The following is an 18630-nucleotide window of genomic DNA, read 5'->3' on the forward strand; positions in this document are numbered from 1 at the left end:
TAACGTTAGAAAGCTAAAGTTAGCAATAACATTACGTAATTAGTTGCCATTATAAAATTCTGAAATAATTAGCTGCATATGGCAAATACCACTGCATAGAAATACAGTTTCTGAAGGACAAAGACTCTCACTCATATCTTTTCCACTTCCACTGCATATGGAAGTCTGCAGGAAAGGAGAACAAACAGAATGCAAGATTTCCAATTCACTTTTCAGTGGTTCTAGTACATCATCCAGGTATTACTTGCACACTACATCCCATTTCATCTTCCAGTGTGAGCACACAAAAAATGGCTAATACTCTATGGAAGATTTGAGACACTGGGCTACAGAGACCAACATTTCACATCTTTGCATGTGTTTTCCATCTAATCATACATAGTAATGGAAGTTTAAGAGAAGTTTGGGAGTTTGATTCAGGACCTGATGTAAATGTGCAAATGTGTAGCTGCAGGGCAGAGATAGTGATTACCATTTCCATGCCGTCTGACATCATCACCCCATTAGGCACAGTTCCAAATAAATAATTAATACACATCATGCTATTAAAGAAAACCTTCTCTTACAAATAATGGTTTAATTTAAGCCTAATTAAGAAGCAAACATAAACTGAATGTCTTTAATTTGGATAATAAGCCACTAGCCTCAATTTTCAGAGAGCTGTAGCACACAAACAGACAGAAAGACTGTTGCGGAATTTGCAGAAAGTATATGCCTGGTTTCTTCTAGCAAAACAGACAGACACAGAGATTTGATAAGATTTACTCATTTCTTCATTTGTGTGTGTTGCACAGAGCCAGCATCCCTTAATTCAATTATTCCGGATCCAGACATCAAACACACATCAGCCAGTTTATTCAAGCAAATTAAACAAACACAAAGATTGGAAGAGTTGAGATTTACTCATTCTTTCTTTATGTGTTTTGGTTGCACACATCCATCCAACATCATTCCATTCAGTTATTCCAGTTCTAAACATCACTGTGGAACTAAGAATGGCTGTGTTAATGGGCTACTGAAACTGAGGACGTACAGAATATTTCACACAAGAATGCTAATATGGTTAATAACTAATAAAAGCTGGCAGGGATTAGCATAATCATGTAAATTAGCCCCTACTGCCTTTCATTCAGAATTCACAACATTGTCTTTTTTATTTTTGAGAATATCCTTAGGTCACCAGACAGTGTTGGAGGCTCTTGGCTATATCAAAGACACTTAAGTGTTTAAATAGCTTGTAATGTATACCTTAAGTGTAAGAGTAACTTTTCCCCAGTCAAAGATTGAGTTAAAGAGCTGGGACTGTGATTGAAATGATAGAGGGAATGTAAATTAAAGTTAATTATGCTGCTCATCCAACCATGATTTTGTTGACTTATTCATATTAATGAACTGTGATTAGAGAGCGGTGCAAGTGAAAGAGAAAATCTAAAATAACTTGAAGCTTTTCCTGTTCACTAAATAAACCTTCAAGTGCAATCCATTACAGCGCACATCTGATGAAAAATGTCAGATGCTTTCTATTTATTTGAACAGAGATTTGAAGCCATTGTCCCATATTCAAGTAGATCAGCTAGGGCATGTTTGGTGTGCATGGCTTCTTTAGTTTTGCACCGTAGCTATGAGGTTGATGTAGCTAACTAGTAAATTTGTCCTATAGCCGACAGTTAACATTGACACACAGATAAATAACTTTATTATTCATTTCTGGGAGTTTGACTTTAGCTTCACAATGGCTGCTTCACAATACAAAACACACATGCACCGGCAACATAGAACATTACAACAAAAAGCAGTGCGTGCTGATTCTGTTCTCCCTTATTTCTCATGCAGCTTCATAAATCAAGATAAAATCTACTTGGTTTCTGGGCTGGGTATTGTTCAAAATGTTTCCATACTGATATGAATACACATAATGGGGCTTTGGTACAGATTCCAGAAAGCTAATCAAAAGATTCAAGCACTGATATTAATAACATGCATACAGAATGTAATTTAGATAGCTGCAGATGCAGATAAGACCGACTATTAGGTATTGAAATTTGGTATTGAATGATATAGAATTATTTTAATACCCAAAAGAATTTAAATAATTTGAGTCAGTACCATAAAAGTATTGAATTTCAGTGCCCTTACCCTAATTACACTGGCCATGTAGCTCTCTAATCATGACACCTGCAGGAGGACAACATCAAGTCTTTTAGGGAGAACAAGAGTGCACGTCCCTAAATGCCAACTGTCTCACTTTACTGCTTGCAGCAAACAAGAAAATAAATAAATGAATTAACAAACAAAGCCCTTTTCCCAATGCATGAACACAAAAGATTAGCAGACGCAAAATACTGCAGCTTGAAATTATTCTTAGTCATGCAAAACACTAGCTTGTGGCACCTTTGAAATAAATCACATCTACAGTCACTAATTAATGATCTCGCTGTCTTTATCATACATGCCTTAAACAAGTACACTTTTTATTAAATATCTGCAGACAAGGAGAGAAATGAAACGTGAGCTGTTGAGCACTGCTACTAGAGAGACAAGTGGCGCTCTGGTAATTTAAAATGTTTAAAACACCAAACAGCAAGCTGTCTTTTCAGTGGCATGGTTGTAACAATTACCTACTGCAATAGTCATCAAATAATTGTTTTGTTATTTTATTATTTATGCTATTACAGTTTTTAGCCATCCCCAAAGGTCAGCATCATGTCAACCCACTATGCACAGGAGAACGGGGTCATCAGTTACAGTCTTGGAGGTCCAGAGTCCAGCACAGCTTAGAGATTTCCCTACTTAAACACACTTTCATATATTTTTTTAAGTTGATGTCAGATATCGAAAAGTAATTTAATTCACAATTGCTGCAGGAACATATCTGTCCTCTCTTTGCTGGCTGGCAGGTTTGTTAGTTAACACTAGCTAAAGTTAACTTGCTAACCAAATAATGACAAAGGCGCTGAAAGTAAAGTGCTCTGAAAATCTGGTTGGTTTTTGGATCTTGTTAGCTGATATGCTTCTGTTTGTAAAGCTAACCAGTTATTATAGATTGTATGTTAAGCTAGCACTAATGCAGTGGTTTAACTGTGGTTTAACTCTAGTCATTTATTTGATGTAATGTGGAAACTTTTATGATAAATTTGTTATACAGCTAGCTAGCTTTAGTACATATCATAGTATTAAATTAATTCTCTGCTGCAATAAAGGCCATTAATGTTTGCTGGTAAAAAAAGCATGAGTCCCATTGTAAAAGAAGCTTATTTTGCAGCGCATGCTTTCCTAAGCATGCGTTCGTGGTGATCAGATCATGGATTCGGTTTTTGGTTGACCGTTCGGAAAGCCTGATGTAAACACCCCCAGGATCCATTGTGAGCAGATTATGATGGAATCACTCCCACATTTGGAGGTGATCAGACATGGATCTTTTAACACATTTAACACAAGTCTAAATGGAATGCAGAACACTGACTAGCAGGTGAGGGGATGAACAAAAAACCAAAGATTGAGGATATGCAATGCTAAAGTTAGCCCCAAGCCAAGTGCCTTCACGCACTCCAGGCCAATAAAAATGTTAAAGCTCAAAGCTTATCCACTCATATCATCTTAAGGAAAAGAGTACACTAAAGTAAAATTCATTTTACCCACGAAAAGTAAAATGTGAGTGTACATGGCATCTGGCAAAAGCTTATCCAGAGACAATCTGGATACTAAACACATTAACTATATGCATTTGTTTGGCTAGTTAATTATATTGATGTTTGCAATGCCTATTCGGGGTCATATTTGGTTATGATGCTTGGATGATTTCACAATTAAAGGAATATTAGACTTAATATAGTATGGCTGTCATGATTACTTGATTTTAAAGTAAATTTTTAAGTTTAGTGATTAGTTTGCACTTTAAATTTAAGAAGAAATATGACACAAAGCCTGATGGATCCATATTTCTATGCATTTTTTCCACATAGTGTTTTCAAAGGTTTCATTTTTATCTTTTATCAGTAAAGCACTTTGGAATCTTTGAAAGGATTGGTGTGGTACGTTATTGTTTAGTTAAACCCATTTTTGTTAATTTATTGTTAATTATAAATAATTACTCGATACTTTTAATTACTTAGCTTACTCAATAACTAATAAAATGAGTAGTGACAACCCAACTGTATAGACTACGAGGAGTCTTTCATAATTACCAGTATTCTATTGTTTTTTATTTACAGGTAAATTGATTATTAAATATTTGTAAATATGATTAAATAAGAACTTGAGCTCTTTATATACATATTTAAATGTTTGAGATACAGCTAGAATGTTTTGCTAGGTTTGCTAGAACATTAGATCAAAAACGATCAGTAGCTGTAGGGTCCTGTGGGTTAGTATGAAATGTATAAAATGTTAAAAGAAAGAAAAAGATTAAATAGTGGGTACTGAGTCTCAGGCTTCAACTTTTCCTTCCTGCTTGTGAATCTGAGGTCATTGAAATGATCCTCAGTTTTATGCCTTGTCACAGCTCCCTCTGAGATCTGGTACTGGCAGTGGTTTGCTTCTAATCCCTGATTAGGTCTCAAGTGAGGCCTCCTCTCCTCTCATTCATATCATTACATCCACTTGTTTGGGAAGACTTATCCCCAACTCTTCTTAACGACTGTGGACGTATTGGGCTTACATCAATTTCCAATTTTTTATAATCCATCAGTGGCAAACTTCCATTTCAGCAGCACTGGAACATGACTCTTGATGATTAAGATGTAAGACGTACGATTTATTTCATTTTGAATTTCCTATCTGATGTAGCAAATATTTTTCTAATTGTCATATGACTGAACAGCGGTATATTCTTAAACAACATCATCTGTCACTGAATCCAGCAATGCCATTGACATGAAAGTCTCATCTCAATGTCATCTTCAATAAAATTTTAATTCTGGTAGACTTATTGTACACTCTCAGGAAAAACAGTACAGAACTGTCACTGGGGCAGTACCCTCAAGGGTACAACTCATTACCTTTAGTCAGAGAACATAACTGTACTATTGACTCCACACACCCCAAACACATCCTTAAAAATATGTACTTTTCACCTGGGAAAACTTATTTAAGGTACACAATTTGACCTTAAAACCACTGTTGTACCTTTAAGGTTATGTTTACATTGTTTGTACCTTGATGAATGAAAAATGTACTTGTATAGTACTATTATTATTAATAGTGTATAAGTGAGCTGTACTTATGGTGGTAAAAAGATGTCATACACTATGACCACTTTGTTATCTATACATTTGATACTAGTGCATGATCGAAATCGACAGATTTTTACTCACAACATATAATTGGCAAATTTATTGTTTTTATTTTGGCTGATATGTGTTGCAGTTTTATGAGGTAACTAATGAGAGCCATGTAAGAACGCACACAAAAAGTTTTAGCATATTTATGCATGACACATTGTGCTAAATAGCCAGTTGACTCTTTCGTAGTATCCCCTCATTTGATTTATGTTATTTAAACAGTCATCTAATTTAAACTACTAGTTTTCCTGATAAAAAGCAAAATCATCCCTGTTTCATGTAGGGATGCATTGATCCCAACACTGGTATTGAGTATTGGGCTGATACTGTGCTCGTTTACTCATACTGATAAAAAAGTCGCCATTAACAACATTCTGATACCCGCTGATACCGTGTGACATAAGCTGAGTATAGCTGCCGTAATAATGAACAAACACAGTGAAGGAGGCTCTGCTCACACAGAGAAGTGTTACTGACACTGTGACAGCCGGACACAAAGCCACAAAGTCAGATTAAAATACTTGCTTTGGCATATTCCAGCCAGACTTACACTGTGTGATTTTAAACTGTTTTAAACACACAATCACAGCTATTTCCTCAATACGTGTGGAGACATGAAGGCTAGCAAAACAGAGACAAAAATAGTCAACATTTGCTACCAAAGTCCTTTTATGGCAATTTTGCTGTGTTTTACTGAATAGAATAGTTAAGTATAAATGTTAATATGCTGATTCTTTTGTAAAATTTTGTAAAATTCTGCAGAGAGACTATTGTCCTATTGTGTACATCACCGCCTGGCTTTATCTTCAGTGCTCAACATTAGCAGCGCTGCTACAGTTTCTCTTCGCTCAGTACTTGGCACAGAGCATGTTATTTGAACTTGTTCATGGACAGTGTTTCATGTAGCATGGGCATGATGGTCTGTTCAAATGTATACTCACTAAAGAAGATTTCTAAAATCGCAGTGTATGTCTGAATTTAGATGACATTCAACTACAGCTCAACCAGCCAAACAAAAGACTCTGAGAAGACATAAAACTCCACAGGTGAGCTCTTCCGATGCATTAGCCTTGGATGTGATTTCTGCTGTCAGTGAACTACAGAGACATTTGTTAAAAGACAAAGATTAGGAGCAAAACTACGGCAGTGCAGAAGCGCTTTTCTGATGTGAAACAAATTCTGCTCTTCTCCACTGTAGAGCTACTCAGTTAAAGGTAGTGTTAAATAATACAGCATAGCTCGCTAATGCACTTCATTTAAAATCAGCTAGATTTTAATGATTTTACTAATGAGGTTGCACACATTTACACTAACATTACTCAATTCCAAGTAGGTTACTCAAAATATTATTGGACTTGATATATGCCAGTACCAAGAAATATCTACTCGTCCTCTGTCTGAAAAAAAAAACAAAAAACAAAATGCAACGATGTGCAAATCATTTAAACCTTATAATTATTTGAAAATAGGACAAAGAGAGCATTTCAAATGTTGAAACCAAGAAATTTTATTGATTTTAGAAAAATATATGCCCATTTTGAATTTGATGCCAGCAACAAAAGACTGGTAAAGTTGTGTAATGCTTAAAAAAACACATGGTGGTTAATTGGCAACACGTCAGTAACACCACCGGGCAGAAAAAGAGCATCCCAGAGAGGCTGAGTCTTTCAGAAGTAAAGATGAGGAGGGGTTCCCAACTCTGTGCAAGACTGTGGGGGCAAATAGTGCAATAATTTAAGAGTAATGTTTCTCAACGTAAAAGGGCAAAGAACTTGAGGATTTCATCATCTATGGTACATAATATCATTAAAAGATTTGGACAATCCAGAGAAATCTCTGTATGCAAGGGACAACGCTGAAAAACAGTACTGGTTAGCCAAGATCTTTGGGCTGTCAGATGGCACTGCATTAAAAACAGACATGATTCTGTAGTGGAAATCACTGCATGGGCTCAGGAACATTTCTGAAAACCACTGTTGCGGTTCATCACTGCATCCACAAATGCAAGTGAAGAAACCATATATAAACAGGATCCATAAATGCCACCACCTTCTCTGGGCTTGAGCTCATTTAAAATGTACGAAGGCGAAGTGGAAAAGTGTCCTGTGATCCGACAAATCAACATATGAAATTTTTTTGGAAATCATGGACACTGTGTCCTCCAGGCTAAAGACTATCAGGCTTGTTATCAGCACACAGTTCAAAAGCCAGTATTCATGATGGTATGGGGTGCATTAGTGCACATGGCATGGGTGACTGGCACATCTGTGAAGGCACCATTAATGCTGAATGAAATATACAGGTTTTGGCAACATATGTTGCCACTCAGACGACATCTTTTTCAGGGAAGGCCTTGATTATTTCAGCAAGACAATGCCAAACCATATTCTGCACATATTACAACAGCATGGCTTTATAGTAAAAAAGTTAAGGTGCTAAACTGACTTGCTTGCAGTCCAGACCTGAAAACAAATGGCACATTATGAAACGAGAAATGTTGGAAAATGTAGTAATATTAGTATTGAGACTCTTTAACGACCTTGTAATTCAGAGGATCCAGTGGTATTCGGGAGAAAATTGTACACAGGACAAAAAAAGTCGGGTTCTGAACATTTTTATTTAACACAGTGTGCGACGGAGACGGTTTTTCGAAAACCCTATTCATTCTGGCCATAGAGAAATGGATCTTAGACCCGGAGTTCCTAATATGGGCATAACGAGGACTACAGAATGACACATGACTACAGTGGTCTATCACTGCAGCCTCAGCGCCATGTGACAGCAGGACAACAAAACAGCAGAGTGGAGAGGAGGAGCAAAGTGTGCATGCAAGCTGCGAAGGAGTGGTGTTTGCAGACATCTCTACTTTTTGATGAAACTTGAGCAATGTATTAAACTTTGATGAGAGTAGTATCGATCCTATCTTATATCGTATCCTGATACCAATACCAATGTTTGTATCGATATTATGGATATCTGGATCGATCCGCCCATCCCTACGGGTCACGGCCATAGTCACGCGGTGAGATTTAAGGCTAAAACGCAAACAGAACGGGAAAAATAACCATCGATAAAAATTCATTATTACTATAGACGATTTGAAAAAAATAATATTAGGCTGCTTTAGGACTCAGAACTGGTCTGTAACTCTGTATAGACTTTTTCTCTTTGCACCTTAACCTGTCTGAGCGATGCGCCAGCTGTTTATGGCTCATGCAGCCTAATTAATTAATAATCCGACTAATAGCTCAATCGGAGCAAAATACGTCCATGTAAACACTTCAGTTGGAATAGGCTGGTTAAATAGAAGAATAATAGCCATGTAAACACCTGTATCTGATTACATTCCCAATCTGAAAGTTTAAGTATGTTCCGCGCATGTAAGTCAGCACGGCTGGAACGAGAAACCGGTCTGCCGAGGAGACGAAGTTTATCCTTTGAACTTTAAAAGACGACAGTGGGACGGGCGTCCAGCTTATAGGACGGCGTTTTAGGGCCACTGTTAATAAAAATGAAAACAGTAGAATAGAGTAATATTTCAAGAAAAAACTCGTACTATTTCGAGAAAAAAGTCGTAATATTTAGAGATTTTTTTTTAATATTTCGAGAAAAAAAAATTATATTTCCAAACAAAAAGTCGTAGAATTACGACACTAAATGTAAAGGTCGTAATTGTGGCCAAAGCTTTGCAAAGAGAAGGCAGCACCTCCTCGTGTTAAAATGAGGGGCGTTTAGGAGTTGGTGGAGTCATAGACCACTGTAGTCTGTCTCATTTTGTAGTTGGCGCCATGTTTTATGCCCATATTAGGAACTCCGGGTTTAAGCCCCATTTCTCTACGGCCAGAATGAATAGGGTTTTCGAAAAATCGCCTCTATCGCACCCTGTGTTAAATAAAAATGTTCAGAACCCGATACGTTTTGTCCTGTGTACATTCTTCTCTTCAATTTCACTGGATCCTCTGAATTGCGAGGTCGTTAGAGAAATGGAGCTTAGACCGGGAGTTCCTAATATGGGCATAACGAGGACTACAGAATGATGCACGACTACAGTGGTCCATACTTTCATATCGATTTCACCCATAAAGAAATACTCAGTCTCCCTGTCTCTCCTGGCACATCAACACCCGACTGTTATTAGTATATGAAACGGCTGTGCAAGAAACTGTGTTTATTTAGAATAAAGAACCAGGCAGACTTCAAAACTCTCAAAATATTACGACTTTTTTCTCTAAATAGACTTTTTTTCTCTAAAGAATACGACTTTATTCTCGAAGTCTACTATTTTTATTCTTATTTACAGTGGCCCTAAAACGCCGCCGTAGCTTATGTATCTCAGAACACAACGTCTTCCTCTCACCCCTTCTTCAATAAGCACATATGAAGTACATTGCCCTGAGTCTGCCATAATTTTAAAGTAATTAAAAACACAAGTAAAAAAACTCAGATAGCTAACACTGCTGGTCATCTCACTCTGACTGGACTCACATGATGCTCATTGTAACGGCTAAAAAAATAAAATAAATTATTTAAAAAAAAAAAACGAACTTCACCCTAAACATGCACACATGGCTCTATAATACGCTCAAATTATACAGTTTAAAAGGTTCTATTAGTGTTATTAATATTAGCCTATTGCAGCCTATTGCAGTCCTGAAATCAAGGGGTGCCACAGCAACTTATCACGTCCCTGTTTGCATACCATCTCTGCGTTGTCTCCTCCTAGGCGATCTTCTCTTGGGTGTATGCTTCTGTATTTTGATTAATTGGCTGGCATCATTACTGCTGGTTGTAAAAGCGCTTTACTACAATCTCTGTTACTGTGTGTGTGGTTTTAAACTAACTAACCGTTTCTAGTAAGATAAGTTGGGCCTACATAATCATCAAAGGTTAATAATGTTCACTGAACTTGAATTGAGTTGGAAATTTAATAGAAGATTAAGTTTAGCCAATTTTACTAAATTATGTTGGAAGCCTTATTTAGAAAGAAAGCCATTTAATTGTGTGGAAATTCTTTTCATAGTTCAGCTAAGTTCAGATGCTTAAGCTGGACATGGGTAACCTACCAATAAAATGTCCCACTTTCAAAAGCTGAATTTAGAACAAGCCACTATCTGTATTATCACTGCATCGACATTAAAATACTATATAAACAGTATTGCAGCTAATAGTCATATTGACATTTCTAACTTGCATATTTAAAGGCTATGCTACTGCTATTGGACTTTTTTGTGTATCCCTCATCTATACAGAGAAAGTGACCAACTACATCATTATGGCTAAAGAAAAGAAACACTGCAGAGGAATTGGTGAGTTGTTCTACCCATTTATTCTTTGTCATTATCATTCAAAAACATTATGCTGAAGATGTGTTTGTAGTGCCACCATGTGGAGAAATGTGCAAAATATGAAATCCACTCCTCTGCTGAAAACACAAAGGCACGTAATTGCCCAATTTTTGTTGATGCAGTTGATTCTAAATGCCATTCATTATTCAGTTTTGTTACCATTCAGGAACCCAATTGTAGTGAATTAATAACCACCCAGAGGTCAAGTTTCAATCTTATTATTTACTGAATGTCCCTAAGAGTGCTGCAAATAACTAATCAACCCATCCAACTGTGAAGTTGTGCTTCTGATGTTCAAACCAATCATGGTTCAGTTATTTGTGCAGATGGAATATTTTATTATGAATATAAAATGTGCAAAGCAATAGATGCTCCTCAATTTCTAATAAACTTGCTTCAACAATTACAGCATTAATTTGCTTTGTAAGTTAGCTGGTGAGTCATATTGGGTATGTTCAAGCAGAGAAAAGGCAGTGGGTTTCCAAAACAGTCTTTGAGCAATTATGCTATACAAAGCCGTTTTTCTTTAGGGAAAAAAAAACTTAAATATTTTTTACTTACAGAATAAACCAGTCAAGCAACAGCAGAGGCCAGTATGGTACATTTCAACATTGGAAGTTTCATATTTCACAGATTAGTGCTTCAGTGAATTGAGATTTTCAGTGTCATTTGGAAATCTATTTAATCACATAAGCAAAGGCAGTTGCAAGTATAGCACCACACTGCCAGCACAATCAATATGGCCGTGTAGGGTGTGTGTCATTTATTGTGCCCCGAATGTACTGTCAGTCATTCACGTTTCCAACCACCTTCCTCTGCTTACTCATATACAGGCCTCAGGCACTTTATCATTCACCCAATGCTAAGGCAGAAGAATAGTGATGAGTATTGGTGGTTAACAGGTTTACAGTACTGCACAGTTCAGTCACTTGGTTTGCTGTGATACAGATAAATGCTTGCTTTGCTGCTTGTCTCATCTCAGCTCTCAGTTTCCCATAAGGTAAGACTTGCTTTTTTGCAATTTGCACCTTTTTGTCGGTATCTAAAATTCCTGGTGGAATTATGTTATTGCACTGTAAATCAAGTCATATTTGGTTGGTAGTTGAAAACGCTGGGGTTGTAGCAGTATTTTAGCTAGCTAACAGAGTCTAAAGCAAGATTTGAATGTATGTTGTTAACAAGGTTTTTTTTTCAAATAATCATGTTTTAACAAACATTTTAACATACATTTTACAATTGATTGTATGTCTACAAATGCATTTAAGACCAGTTTCACTCAATTTGCAGTCAGTTTTAACATCATAACATATAACTTGTTATTTTTACAACTTATCATTATTGAAGTAGTGCAGAGAGACTAAAAGCCATGTTCACCACAGCCAAGGTACGACCTGCAACTGGAGTTATAGTTAAGAGGGAAGTCTGTTTTTCCCATTTTCAATATATCTCTATAATTAATAAGTCAAGATATAAAGAAAATCATTGAAAATGCTTTAATGTGAAATGCTTTGCTTTAGAGAACTTAAAGGGCCATTTTTATTCACAGTGGTGGTGAAAGAAACCAGATGTTCAAAGTATTTAAAGGCTCCAAAAGCTACTGCACAGACAGCTAGTGCAAAAAAAAATACCCTGCTTGATATCATTGTTATATCACAGTTTCGGAAACATTTTGGCCAAACATGCAGTCATGGTGGAGAGGAATGGAATCAGGAATGATTGTTCAGTAAATGCAAAGATTATAAGATTATATTTGTACTACTAGATAGGTTAAACATTTTTGCAGCTCGGATACATTTCTTGCATTTCTTGCAACTTGCACACTTCATACCTTTTCTAAATTTTTATCTTTAAAAAATTTAAAGTTATGATCTGGTAAATTACCCAACAGCATATCTCAGGCCACCGAGCGGACTCCATTCATGAAGCTTGAATGGATTAATTAAAGTGCTGTTTTGCTTAATGTAGATTAATGCATGCCTGGAGTGCCGTTGGAAAACGAGCCTTATGTCACTTTGTTTCTGTCAACTACAGTGCAATCTATAATTTTCTCAAGCATTTACAACAGTGTCAGACAGAGAGAGACAGGCAAACGGACAGAAAATTAAAAACATCTCATGCTCATCGCGCATTCTCCGGTGTTTTCCCTCCTCTGAGTCATACAACATTTTCCAGACTAATCAATACTACTGTCAATCCTGATTATTTGCTTGCCAAGCACGGCTGTCCATTCGGCATGAAGGACAATGATCTGACAATACAGATTACACACATGGGATATTGTCTCATAGTGAAGCGTTCTTTACTATGAAAACATCTATGAACTTCTTTAATTTCATCAACTTGGTTTTAAACATAAAGTAATCTTTAATTTTTGTTTATTTAATTTGATTGTAATTTTTTATGTAGTAGGCGCAACATCAGAACCATGTAGCTTAACTCATAATGTGTATTTTGCTTTTTCAAAGGAAATCCTCATATTTTTAGGCCTGTTTCTCAGATTAAATTCGTTTATGCCACATTTTTGGCATACATGAGATACATTTCAGCGGTGCTTTTTTTTTACTGAGATTTAATTACGTGAATGAGCTGTGCCAATCAATGGGTTATGTTGGCAGTAGCACACCCTCTGACATAATAGAGATGTGTGTGCGCAAAGAACAAGGTGGCATATGACAGTACAAGCTTCCTCTTAATTATATCTTCATTGGGTTTTCCTCTCCAGCCAGATATTTGGTCATTGATCGGCCCACGTGCTGTAGGCAGCCCACTGTGACATGTTCACATGGCAGTTGTTGCTTAGCCATTCGTCTGTAACTACTGGCCAGTTTCCCAGACTCAGTTTAAGCCTAAGCCTAGACTAAATAGGATTCTTTGTGGATTCTTTGGTGAAACACCATTGTCATTGCAAGTTTGTCCAATTCTAGATGTTATACATGTCCAAGAAACCAGCCTTTCTCGCTAAAGCAATCAAAATGTCTTGATTAAGCAGAAAAAAGAGAGAGGGTTGTAATTTTACTTGTCTGTCTGTTTCTTTCTCTCTGATTTTCTTGTGACAGAATGGACCATGACCATCACAGCAGCAGAAGAAGTGGTCACAGCAGACACTATGAAGATGAAGATGGTATGCTGTCCTTTTACATTGGTTATTGTGTAATGTTATTAGGTTAAGCATCTGGGTTTGTCATGCATTCAAGACAGTGATTTTACAATGTAAGTGTGAGGTTCAGAGGTACCTTTGAGTACAACTGGCAGTTGATCTCCAGAACTAGCAGTAACTGTTTCTGAAGATCCACAGCGCTGCAGAAAAGGGCTGCATGATATGGACAAAATAGTAGTATTGTGATTAATATTGCTCCATATTTTATCTGTAAATAGATATTTACCACAGTTTGATAATTTTTTAAAGCAACTATTTGCTGAAACCAATATCGTTCTGATAAGTTATTATTATGCATCTCTAATAATTTACTTTGATTGGATTACATGAATATTGTTTCATTAAAACATCTACAGGCACATTAATCTGGAACTGTGATTGGTAAAAATGCTTTTAGCACTTAGTAAAAAATATTGTGATTTGTTACAGGGCTCATTTGCATATTCTATGCTTTAGGAGCAGGACTGGCACATGAGCAATAGAAATTAAATACCTATTAAGTTTGGCTGGTTCTAGAGTCTTTTTGATCTGGCAGCTCAGAGTGTGCATGATTTTTGATAGACATGTGTACGTATGTATCATGGATTTGGTGGTCTTTACAAAAGTCTGTCCAGTTTAGAATGCATATATGCCAATAAAATGAAATGCCTCATGCGGATTTGCCTAATGAGTGCATCGCCTAAGGTTGATTTGGGACACAACATTTACACAGGAAGGCCATGATTGATTGAGTGGCTGACCTCTGCACTACTCCCAAAGAATTCAAACTGATGCCTTTTTAATTGTACAGTGAGAATAGACACATTTTATATATCAGATTAAGTTGCACACAAATTGACACTAGCACAATTCAAGGGTGGAGTTGTTCAAGAAGAAGAAGAAGAAGAAGAAGAAGGAAGGATTTCACAAGAGAAGAATGTTTACCAATTACATTACACTGGCATACTTTTTTTCTTTCTACAACAGAGAATCACTCGCATTGCAGGTGGTAAATTCAGCTAATCCCAGATTTATTAGTTTCAGGCAAGACCATAGCTGTTCTTTTTATCCTGATAGGGGGTGTATGAGACATCACAGAGAACAGGAATTCCCATGAAGTAAACTGCAAAATGGCTGGAATTTCTTTCAAAATTCTATTCCACACATAATTATGAGGGGAAAAAACTTCATTTAATAAAAAAAGTATGTTAAAAACAAATTTTAAAGAGGTACATTCATGATTTATGTACAGAACGACGATGAATCTTCCCATTATTCCTCTCTCAATTGTCTCAGAGAACCAGTCTATTTACATTGGCGTTCCAGTGCCAAGGGGCTACAGACGGAAGCGGCGACGTCGCAGGCACACATCCCGACACGATCACAACCGTAGTGAGAGACACTATGATCGCCATGGACACCATGCGCAAGAGGAACAGTATGATCCAGATGATGGTGGACATGACTCAAACGAGCAACTTTCAGACATCAACTCCACCAGTGAGTAAATGCTTAAATGTAGCACTCAATAATAATTTTCATGCTTTTTATTGGGACTTAATGATGGTGAGTAGTATGTTTTAAGACATCAAGACTAGCTGTGAAATCTATTCTAGAAATCTATTCTATTCTAGACAAACAAATACAGTTACATAGTATGGGATAGCTTTTTCCTTTGATTTCTTCAAATAATGAAGTTTTGTTGGCAAACTTGCTGACAGTCTTTTACAGAAAGAAGGGTCAGTATTGTTCCACTTAGCACTGATGGCTTCAAACAGGTGAAAGATTTTGCCACATTAGCTTGTGTTTAATGTGAGACAAAATATTCTCTAAAGGGTTTCCATCTGGACTTTGACCAGGCCAAAACCATCATTAAAAACCATTATATTTTGGGCTTGGTCTTGCATGGTAGTGTAGACCTGTAAGTTGTGAGCTAAAAAGCATGAAGTCAGCTTCAACTGGGCTGACCAAAATGATTCCTGTTAGTAGGATAATGTAAACACCCTGATTCATCAAGCTCATCTGGGATATGTGAGAGTTGTCTAAAATGCTCACAGCAAACAGCAAAGCATTTAGATCCACTTTCCTAGACACAGATTAAGTCTAAGCCTAGACTAAATGAGATTTTTTTATGGTGAAACACGATTGGCGATGCCGTTTAGTCCAAGACTAGGCTTAATCCATGTCCACAAAATCAGAAGTTAACGTTATGTTTGAGAGTGTATTTAAGCTTTGCCAATATCACTGTTGAATTAACAAATGATAGATATTAGTTATTATTCAAGATACAGTACAGTCAATATACAGTACAGAAAGCTTTAGGGAGAACCAAAGAGGGAGCCTTAAGATTCAGCCTGTAAATGAACGCTTTCTTGTGTCAGATTCTCTGAAGAGTTCCCTAATAGTGGTCTTGTAAATAGCAAATACTAAGCCAATATTTAACCCATATCCCATATAATCTATATAATCTATAATCATACCCAAGTATGACAGAAGAACCCAAGAGAATCATTGTTGTCATCATTCTTCTGATTTCAAAGGGCACAAAAAACTCCTAGCTAGTTGTAGCTGTAACTGCCATAGCTAATTAGCTAGTGGGTTTTTGCTTAGGTTGTATTCTGATTTGTCTAAAGGGCTGTTGGTTGTTTGTTTTATCTAGAATCTTAAACATGATCATACATGATGAATAAATATAACAATGAAATCTTTTAATAATCCATATATTTGGTCGGTACAAAAGTATTGACGGAAAACAAGACAAGTGCCAGCTCACTTTTTGATGGGTGGGGAAATCTGGAAACCAGGGTCTCTTCAGGTTTCTAGCCTGCACATATTCTCTTTTTGGGCTGGACAGCCCAAATGGCCTTCATAGTTAGGTTTCAGAATGGTACTGACGGAAGACCTATCTACTCAGATACAATTTGTTGTATCTGAGTAGATAGTGAGGATTTCCACTTATATAAGTGGCTGACCAGGGGCATGTTTCCCAGAACAGGATTTCTCAATAGCACTACATAATGTAAGCCCAAAGTAAGAAAGTCTTCTTTGAGAAGAACCTGCAATGTGCAAGATATACAGACAAAGCAGCTTTAATGTTAGCAGTCTTTTGCTCTTAGTGGCTTGTAATTTCCACTGTATTTATGATTAATGGTTTAGTGACTGGATGCTCTACCTTATTTTCTGCACATCCACCTTCTTTAGTGTAGCACTGGATCATTTTGACTTAACTTGGGAATAGGAGAGGAAGGTTCAGTGGAGGTGGAGGAGGAGAGCACTTGTCAGGTCTTTCATGCATGAGGCTCTTTGCCCTGCTCTGGATTTTAGCTTTGCTAAGGCTCAGTAGAGAACAGCAGTGTGGAAAACAAAAGCATAGAGCTGGAACACAAAGCAGCACAACATAATCAGGATGACGTGTGGAAATGGCTTGACTTTCCAAGCAGAAAAGCTTGAAGTCACGAAGGAATAAAAAGGGGAAGAAAGAAGACAAAGTTGGGAAACTGGAAAGTTCTTAAGGAGATAACAAAAAAGCAAAATATTCTAGACGATACATGCGTCTAGATTAGGTGGGACAAGATCAAATATTGTGCACGACAAAGATTCCTGTAAACATTTGATTATTGGTGAGACAGCTGAAGTATGGATCAGGAAAGCCTTGGCTTGCCATCTGCCTCATGCAATTTTCAGGACTCAGTTCTGACCCTCGCCTCCAGTCTTGGTTCCTGTTCTTCTCTGGCAGGTAACTACATAGTTAAACTCATGAATTCCTTGTGATGTGATCATCTTGATTCCTCTGTATCTTCATTCTTTATTTACAGTCTTTCTTTCATAGTTTGTCGTCAGAGTTTGTTTAGAATGTTAAAAATATTAGGGATACATTGACATGGAAATTTTGGGCCAGTAACTTTATTCAACAATTTTTTTGTAAATATCTGCTAGTGCCGATACAGATGCAGATATTTACACATTTCTAGCAATTGAGCCAAGATCCACTTGGATTAGCGTTACAGAGAAATGTAACGCTTATTTTTATAGAGTTATAATTGAAGAATTTCATTCCAAACTGTATAGCCTTTTGTAATTTTGTAATTTTGTAATATTGGATATAATATGTTTTGGACAAGAAAAACAGCTAAAAAATGGAAATGGAATGGAAAACACATTTTTTATTTCTATTTTAAAGGCGATATAAATAATAATAATTTAGCGTTGACATTGCTGAAATGTGTAAAGCCTCCTCCCAACAACATATATCATGAAAAAAAGAAAGCTGTCCATTTAATGTATATAATGTTATCTTTAATAACTTGTGGTTATAATAAAAAAGTAGTTTTGGAATAAGTTTCAACTGCAGTAAGATGAATACAGTGCAGACATTTTATCCTTGTTACCCATCTAAATGTTCTGCTCTTCCAGATAACTCAGATAACTCATCATATCTCAATGTAAAATAACAGTCAAATCTGAATATCTAATGCCAATATTTTTACGCTGAAATCTTCTTTTAGTGATTCTATTCCATTAACATTGTGCATCCCTAAAGAATAAATGTTTTTTGTGACATCATTGATATCCATTAAGCCATCTTAGTGAGGCTTACCATGTCCTAATGTACTGTCAACTTTTAACAAATGGGTTTTTCAGACAGTTGATAGAGTTTTGAGATCATGTGAAATGTCTTTGAGATGAAGCAATCGCCTCAACTCGTGGATTGAGTTTAGCTGAATTAGAACAACCACTGTCATCCAAATACATACATTTTCTAATGCATTTTCTTATCATTTTATTCTTTTGCTCAACAAACAAGAACTTTGTTACAATATGTCTTGAATAAACATAAATGAAATTTCAGTAAAAAAGTAATTTCAGTTGC

At 36.5% G+C, this 18630-nt stretch overlaps 1 protein-coding gene across 1 annotated transcript in view; it reads left to right on the forward strand.

Moving 5' to 3' along the window:
* Positions 1 to 13681: 13681 nt before the first annotated feature.
* The window catches only part of slc4a5b (solute carrier family 4 member 5b), a 36743-nt gene continuing 31794 nt past the window's right edge, over positions 13682 to 18630 (forward strand). Inside the window, exons 1-2 of the mRNA XM_036594573.1 lie at positions 13682 to 13745; positions 15057 to 15260. Of these exons, the coding sequence (XP_036450466.1) occupies positions 13682 to 13745; positions 15057 to 15260 (268 nt within the window). The remainder of the gene's footprint in view (positions 13746 to 15056; positions 15261 to 18630) is intronic.

This window comes from Colossoma macropomum, unplaced genomic scaffold (genome assembly GCF_904425465.1).
Source record: "Colossoma macropomum unplaced genomic scaffold, Colossoma_macropomum, whole genome shotgun sequence".
Classification (NCBI taxonomy): Eukaryota; Metazoa; Chordata; class Actinopteri; order Characiformes; family Serrasalmidae; genus Colossoma; species Colossoma macropomum.